The sequence below is a fragment of the Hibiscus syriacus genome, unplaced genomic scaffold (assembly GCF_006381635.1).
Source record: "Hibiscus syriacus cultivar Baekdansim isolate YM2019G1 unplaced genomic scaffold, ASM638163v2 tig00110204_pilon, whole genome shotgun sequence".
NCBI lineage: Eukaryota > Viridiplantae > Streptophyta > Magnoliopsida > Malvales > Malvaceae > Hibiscus > Hibiscus syriacus.
Window position 1 is genome coordinate 542,800 of NW_024062626.1, and position 17,302 is coordinate 560,101.

General features: G+C 35.1%; 1 protein-coding gene across 6 annotated transcripts; it reads right to left on the reverse strand.

The window, feature by feature from the left end:
• Nucleotides 1–1,753: 1,753 nt before the first annotated feature.
• LOC120219100 (transcription factor GAMYB-like) lies at nt 1,754–16,442 on the reverse strand. 6 transcript variants are annotated; one of them, XM_039215948.1, is made up of 5 exons: nt 16,432–16,442; nt 7,095–7,204; nt 5,891–6,312; nt 3,863–4,862; nt 1,754–2,418 (listed from the first exon to the last, which is right to left on the reverse strand). In XM_039215948.1, exons 3-5 carry the CDS (start codon nt 6,251–6,253, stop codon nt 2,111–2,113), a joined length of 1,671 nt encoding a protein of 556 aa, XP_039071879.1. In that variant the 5' UTR covers nt 6,254–6,312; nt 7,095–7,204; nt 16,432–16,442; the 3' UTR covers nt 1,754–2,110. The 6 variants fall into 6 exon arrangements, with proteins under 6 accessions (XP_039071879.1, XP_039071878.1, XP_039071875.1 ...); XM_039215947.1 differs by lacking the exon at nt 16,432–16,442 and adding an exon at nt 7,309–7,472 and having other exon boundaries at nt 5,891–6,305; nt 7,099–7,204; XM_039215944.1 differs by lacking the exon at nt 16,432–16,442 and adding an exon at nt 7,309–7,472 and having other exon boundaries at nt 7,099–7,204.
• Between the last annotated feature and the right edge of the window lie 860 nt (nt 16,443–17,302).

The following is a 17,302-nucleotide window of genomic DNA, read 5'->3' on the forward strand; positions in this document are numbered from 1 at the left end:
ACGCTCTCAGTCTCAGTAAATTCAGGGTCGAATATGAACTTGTTTCGACGAACCCAAATACTCCATATAATTGATCCAAAAACAAGGTCACACTCCTCTCGTCGTCTCGAGAAATGGCCTGGTTCTTGCAGGTTGGTCTGTATCCACTCATCTATTGGCATTGGGCAAAATTTATCGATCTTCTCTGGTTTAATTAATTCGCTCCATGTTGTTCTTGCTATGAAGCATGCTTGGAATATATGAGATGTTGTTTCCTTAGTAATACCACAACAACTACATGATGAATTATCCGATAAGTGTCTCCTAGGTACTTACCAAGATCATCCATTCGGGAAAACTGGAATTCTTCGCTTATGTCCGTGCAAATAGTTTTATCAACGTTCTTGAGAAATAAATATTAGTTTTTGTTAGACCTACTTTTTGTCCGGAGCTGGCACAAAAATCTCGGAGTATCCTTTTAATAACATCTAGTTGTTCAACTGAGGCTTCTGCGAACAAGATCAGATCGTCTGCAAAAAAGAGGTGAGAAACAACTGGACCATCTTTAGATAGTTTAACCGGTTTCCATTCTCCGTTATCTACCTCCATTTGAATAGTTTGTGCTAAGCGATCCATGCATAGGACAAAGAGGTAAGGTGAGAGCGGGTCTCCTTTTCTAACCCCTCTTGTTGGCTTAAAAAATTCAGTTGGATGCCCGTTCATAAAATTTGAGTTGAAACGGTTGATACACAACTCATAATCAAGTTCTGTAATTTCTTTGGACAACCCACATCTAATAATGTGTCATCAATAAACGATCATTCCAATCTATCATACGTTTTTTCCAAATCTAATTTGATTGTCATCCATCCAAATTTACCTTTTTTGTCGCATTGAATGCACCACTTCTTTTGCAATGATGATATTATCAGAAATATTTCTCCTCGGGACAAAGCTGGTTTGGCTTTCAGAAATCCAAGTGGGTAATAATGGTTTAAGCCGATTAACGATGACTTTTGTTATTGCTTTATAGTACAGTGCACAAACTAATTGGTCGGAACTGGCCGAACTTTTCTGGAGCCTCCACTTTACAGAAATCCAGATATCATCATATTTCTTTAAACCATGAGTTCTAGACCCACGAGAAACACTCATTCATTCCCTTAGAGGATCTCTTTCTCCTCCTATCCAAGTAAAATTAAAATTAGATTTAGAATTTACAAATAAAAAAAATCATTCAAATTTTTGTCATTTTAAATGATGTATATAAAGAGTTGGTCCTCGACTCATGGATTGATTTATAATATACCTTTAACCAACGAGATAATTAAATAAATAATTATCATATTTTTATTTAAAAATCTTGTATTTGGAATGTGTTATCTACATGGCTGCTTATAGGTTATATTAGGGTTCATACCAAGTCAAACTCATGCGCTTGAATAACTCGAACACTCAATTCGGACTCAGAACCAAGTCAAAGTTCAAATTTCAAGTTAAGTTCGAGCTTCTTCTCAAACTTGAACTTCTCACCGACATCTAGGTTACTAATTATGCTTGTAGACTGGAAACAAAGTTTTACAGAACTATAAAATAAATTCAAGCATTTTATAACTCATGCGCTTATTGAGAACTCTCGATTCGAACAGAAACTTGAGTTCAAGCGTGAACGACCAAATCAAACTTGAAGCCGTACATCAAATCTCAACACGGTTACTAACTAAGATGATTTCATAAGAAAAGAAACAGAGATTTTGAAACCTAAAACTGTTTCCCTTCCAAAGGTACACATAAGCATTTCAGTTTAAGACATAATGCATCAAATAGCAAATCATTGTTCATGCTGAAAATGCATAGTTATTCTAAAAGTTATAACAACATCTCGAATGCATTTGTATACCTCGGAGTTCATGTTGGCATACATGCATTCAACTGTTCGACAGGAAAAAGAAAACATCATTGACAACAGACCAAAAACATCCATGACTCGTACCATATCATGATGATCTCAACCCCGAATGAACTATCGGTACACCAGGTTCGATTGACGACCCACATCACACAAATCACGGAATGAATGAAACAAACAAAAAGAGCTTCAGATAAGTTCATACAGTTGTGACAGCGGATCTCAAGGGAGTTCAGACATTTGACAGACAGCAGGCATGTTATTCCATGCACAAGAATCGAGACCCCATGCTTGACCTGAAATAGATGTTCCGGCTGCCATATTCTTGTAGTCAATACTCAAATCATCACCAAGAAGGGTTGATATGGCATCAGTCAAGATAGCTTGGTCCTCATCAAAACCAGAACCTTGCTCCAGCCAAGTTGAAGCAAGTAAAGTATCGGGGCGATTACCGTCTAAACGAATAGGACTCTCTTGTTGTATAGCTGGGGTCAAAACATTGTCAGCTGGCTCTGATTTCACATGAGACTCTGAAAAACAACCCAAATTCAAGGATTCTTATCATAAAATATCTGGAAAAATTAAATGAATATGATGGTATAAAAATGACGGCAAAAGCCAAAACAAGTTGATAATGTTATTATACTTGGGTTTGTGGTTAAGAAATTGGCAGGCTTTTGAAATTCTATCTCAATCTTAAATAGTTTATACATCACAGAAATCTACGGGATATATGTCAAAATTGATGCTTGATGACAAAGATCAACTTTTAATAAGATAGGAAGACACTGTGTGCTCTTTGTGCAGGAAGTGTAATGAGTCGGTCTCACATTTGTTTCTGCACTGTGATGTGGTGTGGGACCTGTGAACTAAGTTCTTAAAGTACTAGAATGTTTGCTTTGTGGTTCCGGCTAAGTTGATGGAATTCTTAATTGCGTGGGATGAGCTAGTTCCAAGATCTCTCATATGGAAGTTTATCCCTAGGGCTGTGCTGTGGTCGGTTTGGAAATGTAGGAATGAGGTGATTTTCCAGCAAGGGAAGGTTGATTCTGCATTGTTGTTCTTCATTACAAGGTTCAGAATTGTTTCTTGGTTTGGAACTTCATTTAAGGATGTCCATATTCCTATCGATTCCTTGATGGGGACTTAAAACTAGCAGATTGTAATGGTAATTTGAAAAAGAGGACTCCTCCTTCTAGGTGGAGTCCTCCTCCGGAAGGGTTTTTAAAAGTAAATGTAGATGGTGCAATGGTCAAAGGTTGGGATAAGGGGGGAATTGGTGGATTGAATAGGGATGGTAGTGGTTCGGTGCTTGGGTCGTTTTCAGAGAAGGTAGGGGGAGGTCCTCCTTTACTTGCAGAGCTTTTGGCGATCAAAAGAGGGTTGATTCTTAGTGAGGAAGTTGGTTACAGTCCAAGCCAGAGGATTATTTTGGAATCAGATTCGACTAATGCTCTAAAGTGGATTAAAAATCCGGACCTTAGTACTCCTTTGTTTAAATCCTTGGTGACGGATATAGCTACTCGTGTGGAAAGGAAGGGTATTATCACAAGGCATATTTCGAGAGCTGCAAATTGGGAAGCGGATGAATTAGCAAAAGCTGGTATAGGTTGATTTTTGGGTTTCTATTGTGGTTAAAGGTGTTATATCTTGGCTGTTCTTTTTAAGGGAGTTATTAGGGTGCGTTATGTATCCAGAGTTGTGGCTTAAAGGTTATGTTGTTAGTAGTTAGTCATGTAGGTGTGGAGGTGTATTATGGTTCTCATTAATAAAAGTTAGAGGCACTCTTTTCCTTCTTCCTATGCCCTTCATGTTATGTTTATAACATGTAGGGTATGAAGGGGTTTTTAATGAGGCCTTTTTTATCAAAAAAAAATTAAATAAGATAGGAAGATAATTTTAACTTTTTGATAATTGATGAAAAGTATAAATTATGTCCCAACCTTAATAAGTTAAGATCAGAGAGGTGCTCACCAGTAACGGTATCAGCAGGCGTCTGCTCATCCAAAGAACTGCCACTTGCACTGATACACTCACTGAAAAGAGAAGTTGCTGAATAACCCATTGGAGAAAGAGGTTCACCACAATTTTCCCATTCCGTCTCACAAATTTTGAAAGTGGAACCTTCAGCTATATCGCCGGGGATGGATGAATTTGAACCTTTTTCAGATGCATGATTCTTTGCACTGCTTAGAGTTTTCGCCTCATGAAGTAAAGCATCCAGCAGGCCACTATTACGGAGCGAAAGACTATCGGACTCCAGTCCACTGGTTGGTGGTGGTGACTGGATAAAAGCATCAACAGACTCAAGTAAAGGTGGAGGGCAAGAAAACGTGCCCCAGTTACCTAAATCAGTTTCTGGATATTGGAGTGAAGGGAGCTCCAACTTCACAGCCTCTAAAGTGGGCTCTGAAGCAGAGAAATTGCCATTTGAAAGGGCATGGCTGCCTGGGAATACACCAAATGAATGGGAGTTCTTTGTTGCGGGATCCGGTTCAATTGGAAAAGACAGCCCAAAGGATCCAGCAGCCTTGTCTGATATATCATCTTGAAACTGCATAAACAATGGGCATTCATTTTTAGCAGCACCAGTATAACTGGGGAAAAAGGCTGGCGATTCCCGAAGACGCTTCTGGCGATGGATTGTTGATGGCATGAAACCACAATATTGAGAAGAACCTAGACCTTTCATCAGCATGCTGCCAGCAGATATAACAGGAAGCTCAGGAACATATGGCAGCACATTTTGATTGGCCTTTAAACTGTCAAATACGACATCAGGTATCTCATAGCTATTATTCTGCAAGATATCATGAGGTGCTTTATCCAATCCATTAGCTGCACTGACATTGTGGCTGTCATGCAGTGCTTGCAAGCACACTTCAGGAGGATACAGAGGTAACCCAGCACGTTGGCGCCTCTTAATCCGGGTATTCCAGTAATTTTTTATCTCATTATCTGTGCGACCAGGCAACTGCAGAGAATAAAATAAAATAGAGAAACTAATTTCAGACACCTGAATGACAGGTGCATAAAAACTTATAACTGAAAGTTTTATCATGCTTCACATATGTGTTTAGCATCTACAAGGTCGGAATAGCTGTCATAGGATTCTGGAAGACATAAGTCGTGATTCTTTTGCATCTAGCCCAAAGTTACAACATCGAGAAAAATATGTTACTAATATGGTTCATTATCTTGTTCTAAAGAATGGACGAATTTTTGCATTCTGGTTCAGGCTTTGGGATTAAGATGGGATAAGAAAAGGGGATGGGCTAGAAGAGTCCATATGCAGAGCTGAATTGTTAAAACCCTCGGAGACAACCACCTCAGTCGGGCCAAGAATCGCATGCACCTAAAGACTCTTGAAAAACATTACTCCTTGAACACTAAAAACTACTTTGGGGCAAAAAAAAATGAACACTAAAAATGACTGCTCCAATTTCGATCTTCCTGGGGTTAAGGATAACAAAATAGGAGGATTTAAACCATCCACACTGAGAACATAAGTGGATCTTAGAATCTCGGCTATGTCATTGATTATGAATAATGATGGAGACATGCAGCAAGAGGAGCTCAAATAGTCACAGAATGAAAAACAGTCAAGTATAACTATCAGTATTCGTCATAATATTCCAGCAACTTGCTATAAATTTATTTTAGAATGTAAGTGTTCAAAGATAGTGATCAAGAAATTCAGTATATAGATGGGGCAGAGGGTGCAATTCTACAGGTCTTTTTCTTTGACTCAAATATTAAGAATCCTTTTTTTCATGTAATACTCAAATTTCTTTAGGTTCAATAGATTTCTCTCATTCAACCAATAATGAGAATAAATATATTCACTGTAAATGAACTGAAAACTTGCACCTCTGCCATCCAAATAAAAAATAAGAGTCCTTTTTTCATGTGATTCTAAAATTTCTTTTAGGTTCAATAAATTCTCTAATTCAGCCGATCATGAGAATAACTAGATTCACAGTAAATGAACTGAAAACTTACATGTGCTGCCATCCGAGCCCATTTATTTCCCATCTTTGCATGGAGTTCGATTATCAGCTGTTCTTCTTCTTGAGTAAATGCCCCTTTCTTCAAGTTTGGCCTTAGGTGATTTGCCCATCGTAAGCGGCAACTTTTCCCACAACGAAATAGTCCAGAGTGCTTCTGAACAGCATTCCAGTTGCCTTCCCCATGCTTCTTCACATAGTCGATCAAAATTGCGTCTTCAGCTGATGTCCATGGTCCTTTCTTCAGAACAATCCCCCCAGCTCCACCTCCTCCACAGTTATCATCATCGATCAACGGCGATTCTGTCTGATCCTTATAGAGCATTCTATCTTCCCTCTCATGTTTTGTGTGACTCATCTCTTTGTAATCATACGCAAATCCTTACTAACAGGGATTAACCATCCAAAACCTGAAACCTGAGAAAATACAGATGCACGAGATAAAAATACGTATAAAGACAAGAAAATTTAAGGCAATGCCTTAGTCCACTCACTTTTTCATATTTGCACTCCAACTCCAACAGGTGTGTTATTTTTATTTTATTATACACGCTCTTTATACATTGTGACAAGCTATAAGTGGATCAACCATGACAATCTTTTATTCAAATCTTACATAAGAATCGTGAACGCATACAGAAACACATTTAATCCATAAAAGGAGTAAAGAGTCGTTGGGAAAATATAAGCGCAACTCTAGAAATAGGGGACTCAGAAACAATAGAAACTTTCATCACATACAGAAAGCTAAAAACAATTAATAGAAAACAAAACTATCAACGGAATACAAATTTCAGCAAACATAAATGCAAACCAAAGCCAGCATCAAATTCCGATAATATTCAGGAAAATTGGGGGGAAATCATTTCAATCTTTGAAAGCTTAATTAAACCCTTTTATCTAAACTGGGAATTAAAATGAACCCATTTCCAGAAATGGTGACATAAATAATAAACTCGGCTAAAAAGTAAAATCCAAATTTCATTTATTACACTATGATTCTCTCATAAATTACTCCAAAAATCTATCATTAATAAATTATAAACTGCTGTAATTGCACTACCAACTACTATATTAAAAAATACTAAATTTAAATTACATAAAGCCAAAGTTGCGCCTTCATTAAAGAAGCAAAACAAATTTCAAAAAGAAATAAGATAGAACGAAAGAATCTTAAGTATAAATTATAACTCAAATACTTGCCTTAAGAATATGCAAATTTTGGGGGGAAACTGGCGAAAATAAAATTTTGAGCTCAATAATGATTCCTGATTGAAGTGAGAGCTGAGACAAAGGCGAAAGGGAAAACCTGAAATTCAACACAAGGAAAAATTATAAATATAAATTCCTAGATCTACACCCATTAATTATAAAAGAGCAAACCCTAGATCAAAAAAACATTTCTTTTCTAACCGCAATTTTTGAGTTATAAGGAAAAGGATCGATAATAGAAAGAGCAAAACATCGAGATCTGACAAAGGAGCAATTACAAAGAGATAGCTTCTTCTTCTTTTTTATTTTTATTTTTCCGGGTTTTGTGTTTGGTGAGAGAAAAAATAGAAATGAAAAAGAAAAACAAAGGATAGAGAGAAATAAGAACGAAATGCAAAAAAGAGAGAGGAAATAGAGGAGCAAAAGATGGAAAGAAAAAAAGAGAGTGAGAGGTTATTTTTGTTATTAGAATTTCTTTAATGAATTTTGTTTTTATGAATTGTGTTCATGTAATTACATGAATTTATAATGAAATATATAAATTAAATTGAGTATTAAATTAAAAATATATAGAATTAAAGGATTGAACTGAAAAAATAAAAAAATGTAAAAAATAGACTTAAAAAGAAATTTTGAAGTTAGTTAGATATTTTATAATGGTTGTAGAGCATGTGGTAAAAAAAAATAGGCGATTTTTCTGATATATTATCGTCTTTCATTTTTTTCTCGATCAGATACCGTTCAGATTATATTTTTCAATCTAAAACTCTTTTTAGAAAGGTGTGTCCCTGCAGCGCGCTTAACGTTAATTTGGCACCACATGAGTAAAGCGCGCCTTATGCTGACATGGGATACACGTGTGTATAGCGCGGCCCTTGGGGGGCGCCTTCGACCACGTAGGGTATAGCGCAGGACAAGGACCACGTCTTACCTTTAACACAATTATATTAGGCGCGAACCAGGGGTCGCGTCTTAGCTTTATCTGATATTATTATGTAAGGCGCGATACAAGTACCGCGTCTTGTAGCTTTTCCCGGCTATAAATATCATTTCCCCCCGGTAACTCCTCACATCTCCTCTCGATTATAAAAAAATTAATACAACAATCCGACAATATTTTTATATTTAATTCAGAAGTTCGTGCGATTTTTCGTTATTATGTAATTTTGTGATAATTTTTTATTATACTTATTGTTTATTATGATTATTTGAAAAAAAAATAGTATACTAATTGTTGTCAATTAATTTATGTGTTTGTAAAATTATAAAGCAGGAGCATACATCGAAATAGTTTTGTGGTACAGATAATAATATAAAATTATATTATTTAAATTATTTACATTTATGTGTAAAAATTTTATTTTGTTATATTTTCGTTCATATATTATTTATTTAATCAGTTTTGTTTCAGTTATTTTTTTACAGATATAATATTGTCGCACTTTTAAACTCAAAGAATGGTGCGACTTTCAGCTATTGTTTATTATGATGGTGAAATTCGAGAAGATGAAACTGACATTGTTTTCGTATCAAATGAGCGCGTTAAAATATCATTAAAGAGAAACATAACTCTTGAGGAGCTGATAACGAAGATTTCGAGGAAGATTCAAGTTGGAAGTAGTAGAAGAATGTCGTCGTTGCAGTACAGATTTCCAACATCATTGTTGTCATTAACTTATATAGCGTTTGAACTATCGAACAATGATGATGTTGAAATGATGGCTGATTCTCAAAGCAATTATTCAGACGGCGATATTGAGATGTACTGAGGTGGGTCGACGAACAATTTGTATGGCAACATCGCATCCAGTTCAATGGGAAGACATTCATCTGCAAATCCCTTTGACCTTAATATGGAGATGCCATCGACGCAACAATCTGTGCAGTTTTCATTTGACACGATGACTTCAAGCTCCAGGGGGAGGCATTCGACTGCGAGCTTTTTCGATCTGAATGTCGATATGCTTTCCAGTTCAAGGGGAAGGCGTGCAAGTAGTAGGTTCTTCGACCTAAATGTAGAGAGCATGGATGAACCATCATCTCCACCAGAAGAACCGCTTCGTGAGCCTGGTGCGGATGGTGCTGAGACTGGACTATTCATTCACCCAGAATCACCGTAATTCAACTCTGATTATGATGATAATGTGGATGAAGTTCCAGTAAATGTGGCACAAACTGACCCTCCAGCACACATGTATGAAGCTGATTATGGTGTAATGTATGCGCCAAAATTTACGGATATGCCTCATCTCGGTGACTATAGATATTATTCATCAATAAATAATGATGAGTTATATTTAGGCATGGAGTTTTCAAGCAAATAATAAGCGATGATGGCTATAAAAAATTACAATATTCGTAATTCTGTTCAATCGAGAGTCGACCGCTCCACGACAAGAAAATGTGTATGCTACTGTGCCCGACGCGAAAACGAATATAATTTGATGGTTCGCGTATCGAAGAAGAAGAGAAAAAATATCAGATGGTAACTAACAGTATACAACAGTCCTCACACATGTTGTACTGGAGGGGTCAACCAAGATCATCCCAACTTGGACTCGGAAGTGATATGTCAAGCCATCATACCCATGGTAAAAGCAAGCTCTCATATAACTGTTGATGTATTGATTTCAGCTATACAATCGCAATATGGGTACACTGTCTCCTATAAAAAAGCTTGGTTGGCAAAACAAAATGCCATTGTCAAACTTCATGGCGAATGAGATGCATCTTACAACGAACTTCCAGGCTGGTACGGAGGTTGAATTATGGGACAATTGTGGACTTCGAAACCTCCTATGCATACTATAATGATTGAGTTCTCCGCGATCGATACCAATTCTACCGGGTTTTTAGGACTTACCCACAGTGCGTTAATGATGTCAAATACTGCAAACATGTGGTCCAGATCGATGGAGAAGATACAGATTCTTGGGGGTTTTTTCTCCGAAATTTACGTGCATATGTTATTACGAGGGAAAAAATCTGTGTCATTTCAGATCGCGGAGCTGAGATCAAAGCAGCAATGGAGTCTTTAGGTCCAATGTGGCAACTACCCTATGTCCAACATAGGTATTGTCTCCGACACATTACTGCAAACTACCATGGAAGATACAAGAAGAATGATGAGCGTCAATTACTTGTGCGCATGGGTAAGTGAAACTAATGTAGTTTGTTTTCTTTCGATCCTTTTGATCTGGTTAGTAAGTTATACATTTTTATCAGGTTACAAACTTCTTCCTCGAATGTTTGAATCAATGCTTCAAGATTTGCGGGCAAATAACGAGGAAGGATATGATTACATCAGCCTCATTGATAAAGAAATGTGGGCGAACACATATGATGGTGAATATCGATATGGACACATGACGATCAACTTAGCAGAGGCAATCAATTCAACCTTAAAGGGTGCACACCACTTACCTGTAGCGGCTTTGGTAAAGACTACATATTTTCATTTGGGGCGCTTTTTGCGAAGCTCGGGGGATAAACTCAAACCTGGATCAAGGCGGTCATGTCTATCACCCTAGATTAGTTGCAGATCTACAGAAAAAAATTGTTGCACCAAATGGGATGTCTGTAACAAGCTTCTCTAGAAGGAATAAAATGTTTTGTGTCACAGAGTTATCGTGACCTCTTCAAGGGATTGAAGCTGTGTCGTTAAGAGTAAATCTAAGGGATAGAACGTGCGACTGCGGGTTTTTTCAAGCTCTGAAATATCCATGCTCTCATTTGATAGCAGCTTGCTCGCATACACGTCAAGACTATAACCATTTTGTGGATCACATATACCTACTATCTGAAGTTTTTAAGGTATACGAATTTGAGTTCCCCCCATAGGTAATGACAAAGACCCTGATGGGGTTCAAGATTGGCTTCCAATTGTACCAAATCTGAGTTTATTGAGGGAGCGTGGTCATCCAAAATCCAATCGAATTCATTGCGATATGGATATTCGAGAAAGATCTAGATAAGACATAATATGTGGGCATTGTATAAACCCAAAACACACTAAAAAAACATGTCCACTTCTGTTGTCATCAAGTAACAATTGATGAGAAAATGATGTAGTTGTTTATCAATTAATAATTATTGTACTTTAATTTGCATTTACTTTAAGTTAATGTTATTCGATAACCGCTGATGAATATTAAAAAACGATACAATTATACGAGATTGGACGTTGGCGTTATATTAACAAATAACTGACATTAACGATACAATAAGTATTAAATGGTAAATGATAACCAAATTACAATAACTAATATTAAATGCTAATAAACAAAATTAAACAAAATAAATTAACAAAAAGTCCAACAAATTTAACAAAATAAATTAAAATAAATCCAACCATATTAACGAATTAATGTAAGTATTAAATGATAAATAAAAAAAATACAATAAAAAAGTTCAATAAACAACTACAATAAAAAGTACTAAATACAAATATAATAAAAAAAACAAAATCTATCGATGTTTGCGACGCGAATGTGTTCCGCAGGGCGATGGTTGTCGATCTCGATGAGGATTTCTTCGTATCACTGGTTGTGACTCCTCGCTGTCATCATCATCACCATTATCGTCGTCGTCGTCCTGAGCAGCTAAATTTTGTTGATGAGGAGCTGATGACGATGAAACACCTCTATAAAATAAGGACCCTGGAGGTGTGTGACTGACTATCCCACCGGCCCGCGAAAACTGGGAAAACTCATAAAACCCAGACATCGCTGAGTGTGAAAACTGTTTAAGAGGTGTCTGTGTTGCGACCATGGGTGATGAGGCTGAACACGCCAAATATTCAGCATATGAACCCTAAGTCAGATATACAAACATAGACCCATAATAGCCTCCATGAGGGGTCATAAAACTCTGTGAAGGTGGCGGCGGTGGGGTCATAAAACTAGGTGAAGGCGACGACATCTGGTAATGGAAAGGCGGTGACGACATCATATATGGTTGCGATATGTAAGTCGCTGTAAACGGTGGCTGCTGTGAAGGTCCTGCTGGTGCAGCTGAGGATGAACCGGAAGCACATGCTCTCCGTCCACGAGTCGGGGGACGATGGTGCTATGTCATGTGAACGTCTCTGTCGACGTCATGGAAAGGTCTGCCCTCGTGCATCCTCGGTAAGTAGAAACGGTTTCCTGTTTCTGTTGAACCACTCATAATAATCATCACCAACCGTCAAGTCATCAACATAAATGGGCTCTCTACGGGGAAGGCGCCAATGTCGATCCTCCCACAATACGACTCACTCATGATGCCTCACCAGCCAATCTGTATCGATCTTGCCTCGTCTATCTGTGCTATGCAACTCGTCCATATTGCGAGGTGCTTCCGGAATTGGTTGAAAACAACCAAATTGCCGGAGCACACGATCAGTGGAGTGCCACTCGATGGTCACATAACAGATCAAATGGACCATCGCCATCCAAACATCTGATGGGCCCCTCAACTCAGGTGAGATCACCGTCCTCACATCATCATTAGAATATGGCACCCATTCAAACTAAAACATATATATATAAGTTTTATCAAAATAATAATCTAATTATATAACTATAATCTAAAATCGATTTTTAAACATTAAAATTCATACCTGTGTGCCAACCTTCTGATCGATTAACACCCTAATTTTTTTTCTAAATCATCAGGTAGCTCCTGATGATTTTTCCTGTCAGTAGACCACCTATTCAAGGAAAAAATAATTATACACTGTATAAAATGATTAATATACGAAATCAGTTTTATAATTACCTCAAGAGTAGCGGAAATACGAATGGATTCTTCACAATGGGGTATAAAAAGGGTAATCGATACCATGCCCAAGACTGCAACAGCAGGAGACATCCGCCGATAGCATTACGCCTGTAGTCAGTGGCTCGACACATCTCCTTGTATAGGAAAGCCAAAACTACTGAGCCCCAACTGAGTGATTCGGCCAGACGAAAGTCGACAAGATGTCGCAACCACATACAGTGAACTTGGTTGCGCGATTTTTCTGGCATCAACAACCCTCCTATCAGCTGCAGTATGCATGCCCGTGCATATATTTTAACTTCATCATCTGATGCGTCCTCGCTCAACTCCCAAAAATTGGCATCTAACCAATTTAACGGTATCTGACCACCGTTAAAACTTTCCGGGACACATCCTAGATTGTCCCGACACAAAGCAGTCCAGGAACCCTGCGCGATCCCCGATATCACATCTCCATCCACCGGAAGCCCCATATGCATAGAAAAATCCTCAAGTGTAATCGTGCACTCTTCGCACGGAAGATGGAATGTGTGGGTCTCCAGCCTCCACTACTCTACTAAGGCAGAAATAAGGTCTGGTTCTATCTTACAGTGACCCTGATATCTACCTATGTAACAAAATCCAACCTCTACTAAATACGGTAAGACACGACTAGATATCACTAACTTAAGGTTCCTAATAAAAGGATCTAATACACGGTCCTTCTCCTAAAATTAAATAATTATAAAAATTAATTCTTAATATAATAATCATGCATTAAATAAATCAACAAATTATTACTAATAATTTTAATTAAATAAAAATGTTAAAATGTTACCATATCAACAAATTGTCGAGATATATGATTTCCATCAAAGCGAAGTAGACCGCCTTTCATTTTATATATGCAAAAAAATTAATTAAGTAAAATATTAAATAAATTAAATACTTAAATAAATTAAATACAAAATATTAAAAATATAATAAAATATACCTTAAATAGAGATTATAAGAGTTTTTTAGAGAAGTTGAGAGAATTTGAGACAATTTGGTGTGATAAAAGTGATTGAGAATGGGGGTATTTATAGGGAGGGATTGAAGTATGAAACGTCGGGGTAGGTGGGTAATTATACCTAAGGCGCGCCGTAGGGGGCGCACCTTACTGACGCGTGGCAGATTCACATGTAAGGTGCGGCCCTTGCCCTGCACTATGCCTTACGTGGCCTAAGGCGCGCCCCAGGGGCCGCGCTATACACACGTGTATCCATTAGCATAAGGCGCGCCTTATCCCACGTGACGCCAAATCAACGTTAAACGCGCTGCAGAGGCACGCCTTTTTATAAAGAGTGTTAGATCAAAAAATATAGTCTAAACGGTATCTGATCGAAAAAAAAATCGATAGACACCAAAAAAATAAACGATGAATCAAATTACTTATCTCAGAACCAAAACCATGTAGTTTTAATATTCGTTTTTCTGTCATTCAAACTTTCAAAAGTCAAATTTACTTGAACTTAAAAATGTAAACTATTAATCTAAGCTGACTCGTATAACTTAAAATTAAATATATATTTTTATATCAAAGCAAATTTTACTCCTCTAACTTACTCAATAAGAAATTTAATTTAAAATGATGATATAAAATACATATTTGAGCACAAATAAAAAGTTAAAATTTATTTGGATGCACATTAAAAAATATTTAAATGTAATAAAAATATATTGACTAAATAAAATAGTAAATTAAAAAAAATACTATTTTTAACTTTAAATTACTAATTAACATCTAATATTTTTTAAAAGTGAAATTTTAGAAGGATTTTACTTAAGAATATCTTAAGATGTCATGTAATACTGTTTTCATCCAATTGGAATGATAAAAAAATTATTCATTAACATTTAATATGATATTAATTTTTGTTATACTAATGATGTAAATAAAAAAAATTATATAATAAATTATTGTAGACAGTATGATAAACGGTCTATATGTATGTGTGTGTATGTATATATATATATATATATATGCTAACATGGATTTACTCTTTGAATATATGATTTATTTTAATATTTTATTAAAAATTATATAAGTCCATAAAAAGCAGAAGTATATTATAAAAATTATATTTATTATATAAACTTATGAAAAATTATTATATTAATCATATTTATTATTATTTGAAAGTATTATTATAAAACAAAATCAAATATTTGAGTTCTGAAATTTACGACTGAAGTAAATTAAGTTATAAAGATTTACTCTTATATTAGATCTCTACAATATCTAATCTAAATAGTAGATTAATAATTAGATATTTGTACGACGATGTTTATATAAAAATTAATTAACACTAAAGAATGCCTAATAGAAACTCATTCAACATATATGATTAATATTTTAATATATTAAAAGGTTAATACAATACATAAAATCTATCTCATGTTGATAATTAAATGACATTTTATCTCAATTTCTCAATTTCCAGGAATTTTTTTATTTAAATTAAGATCAGTAAAGGTGGGGAGTGGGGACCAAGGATGTGTACTTCAATGCATCATGATTGGTCCTGAATTACACATCTATTATTGGCGCGCATACATTGTATATTTTTGCTTTTTATTTATTTAAATTGATTTAAAACTATTTATTAACTTTTAAATTTTATAAAATTATATTCAAATAAATTGTCTACTTACTAAAAAAAATACTTAATCGTACGAAACAAACAACCTTAGTGATTAAAGAATTATTGTTATTCATTAAGATCTCGAGTTTGAACAACACGTATGTAGAGGTATAGACGTTCATTATCAAAATAGCAGAGAATCTTTGAACATATTATCTTGTATTTGATCCAGAATTTTTAAAAAAAAACTTACGCTTTAATGAAATATAAACTAAATGTTAGGTATGATTTTAAAATAAATAAAAATTTGAGAATCAAAACAGAATAAAATTAATAGTTTAAATATTAAACGTATAGTTCACCCTATATTTGATGTCATATATTAGTTATATGTTTTTTTGTAGGATATTAAATATTATCATACTTATCCTATTGAATATTTAGATGAGTAAACATTTGAACAAAATGATGTTAAATGTCTTATTTATCATTTATTTTTCTTAAACCTACAAATCACATTTTATATAATTTTCTCCTAGTTGTGAATTTTTCATAATATACCAATAATAACTTTTTAATTATAAAACATTCTAAATTAATTTACTATCATGATCATAATATATATATATATATATCCTAGGATCCACTTACACATAGAGATGGGCACAGGTCGAGTAGGGTCAGATTTTCGCCAAAAATTATACATCCTCCACCCGAACCCGATCGAACTTGAAAAATATACACCCTCCACTTGACCTGAACCCGACTTGAGATAAAATCCGAACTCGACCCGAAATAATATATTTATTAAAAAAATATCATTTTTATTTAATAAAAGTAGGGATTTAATTGAAATATATATAGAGAGAGAGGGCTATTATTGCAATTATCTCTAAATATAAAGGTAAAATCATATGTTTTTCTCAGGTGGGTATTTCACCATGAACCAGACCCGAACACAACTTCTGAAAAAACCCAACCCGAAACTTTAAAAAAAAAAAAATCTGCCTCGATCGGGTCGGGTCGGAACCTGTCGGATTCGGGTCTCATGCCCATCCCTACTTATACCTAGTGTAAAACTTTTAGTTTTTACACATTTTAAGATTGTTGCATGAGAAAAAAATCAAAGGCTAAGATTAACTTATTATTTTTTTGTAGTGAATGTATTCTTATTTTTTACCGTTAATCTCAACCCATGATTTTTTTCATCTAAAAAACATAAAAATGTGTAAAATTAAAAGTTTTGCACTACGTGTAATTGGAACCTACCCATATATACGAGATATGATCATATTATACAAGATAAAACTCTTTTAATTATACGTATATTTAGAATTGTTGGATAAGTGAATATATGATAAGATCCTATTATACAATGTAAAACTCTTTTAGTTTTACACATATTTAGAACTATTAGATAAGTGAAAACAGACGGTTGATGTTAGGAAATGAAATGATTCATTGGTAAAAAATAAATTAATCTCAGCAATCTATTTCTAGTTATGCAATAATTCTAAATCTATATCATATTGTTATCAAACTTTTAAATATTTAACTTTCATTTTCGATGTTATCCTTCAATTTTTAAAAAAAATCAAACTTTAATAAATTATATATAAATCTCTCAAATTGTGTTATCCACGGGAAAAAATTAAATAATATTGTAAGATCTTTTATTTTTTTACATAATACTATTTTTAGATAAATTGCTACGATAAGATGAATGCTACAATGAGAACCAGAATCACATTGTGCTCCCTGCGACCCATGGGAGTCGCACTGCACTCCCTGAGTTATGCATTGCAAATTCACAGGAATTTTGCTCTTCA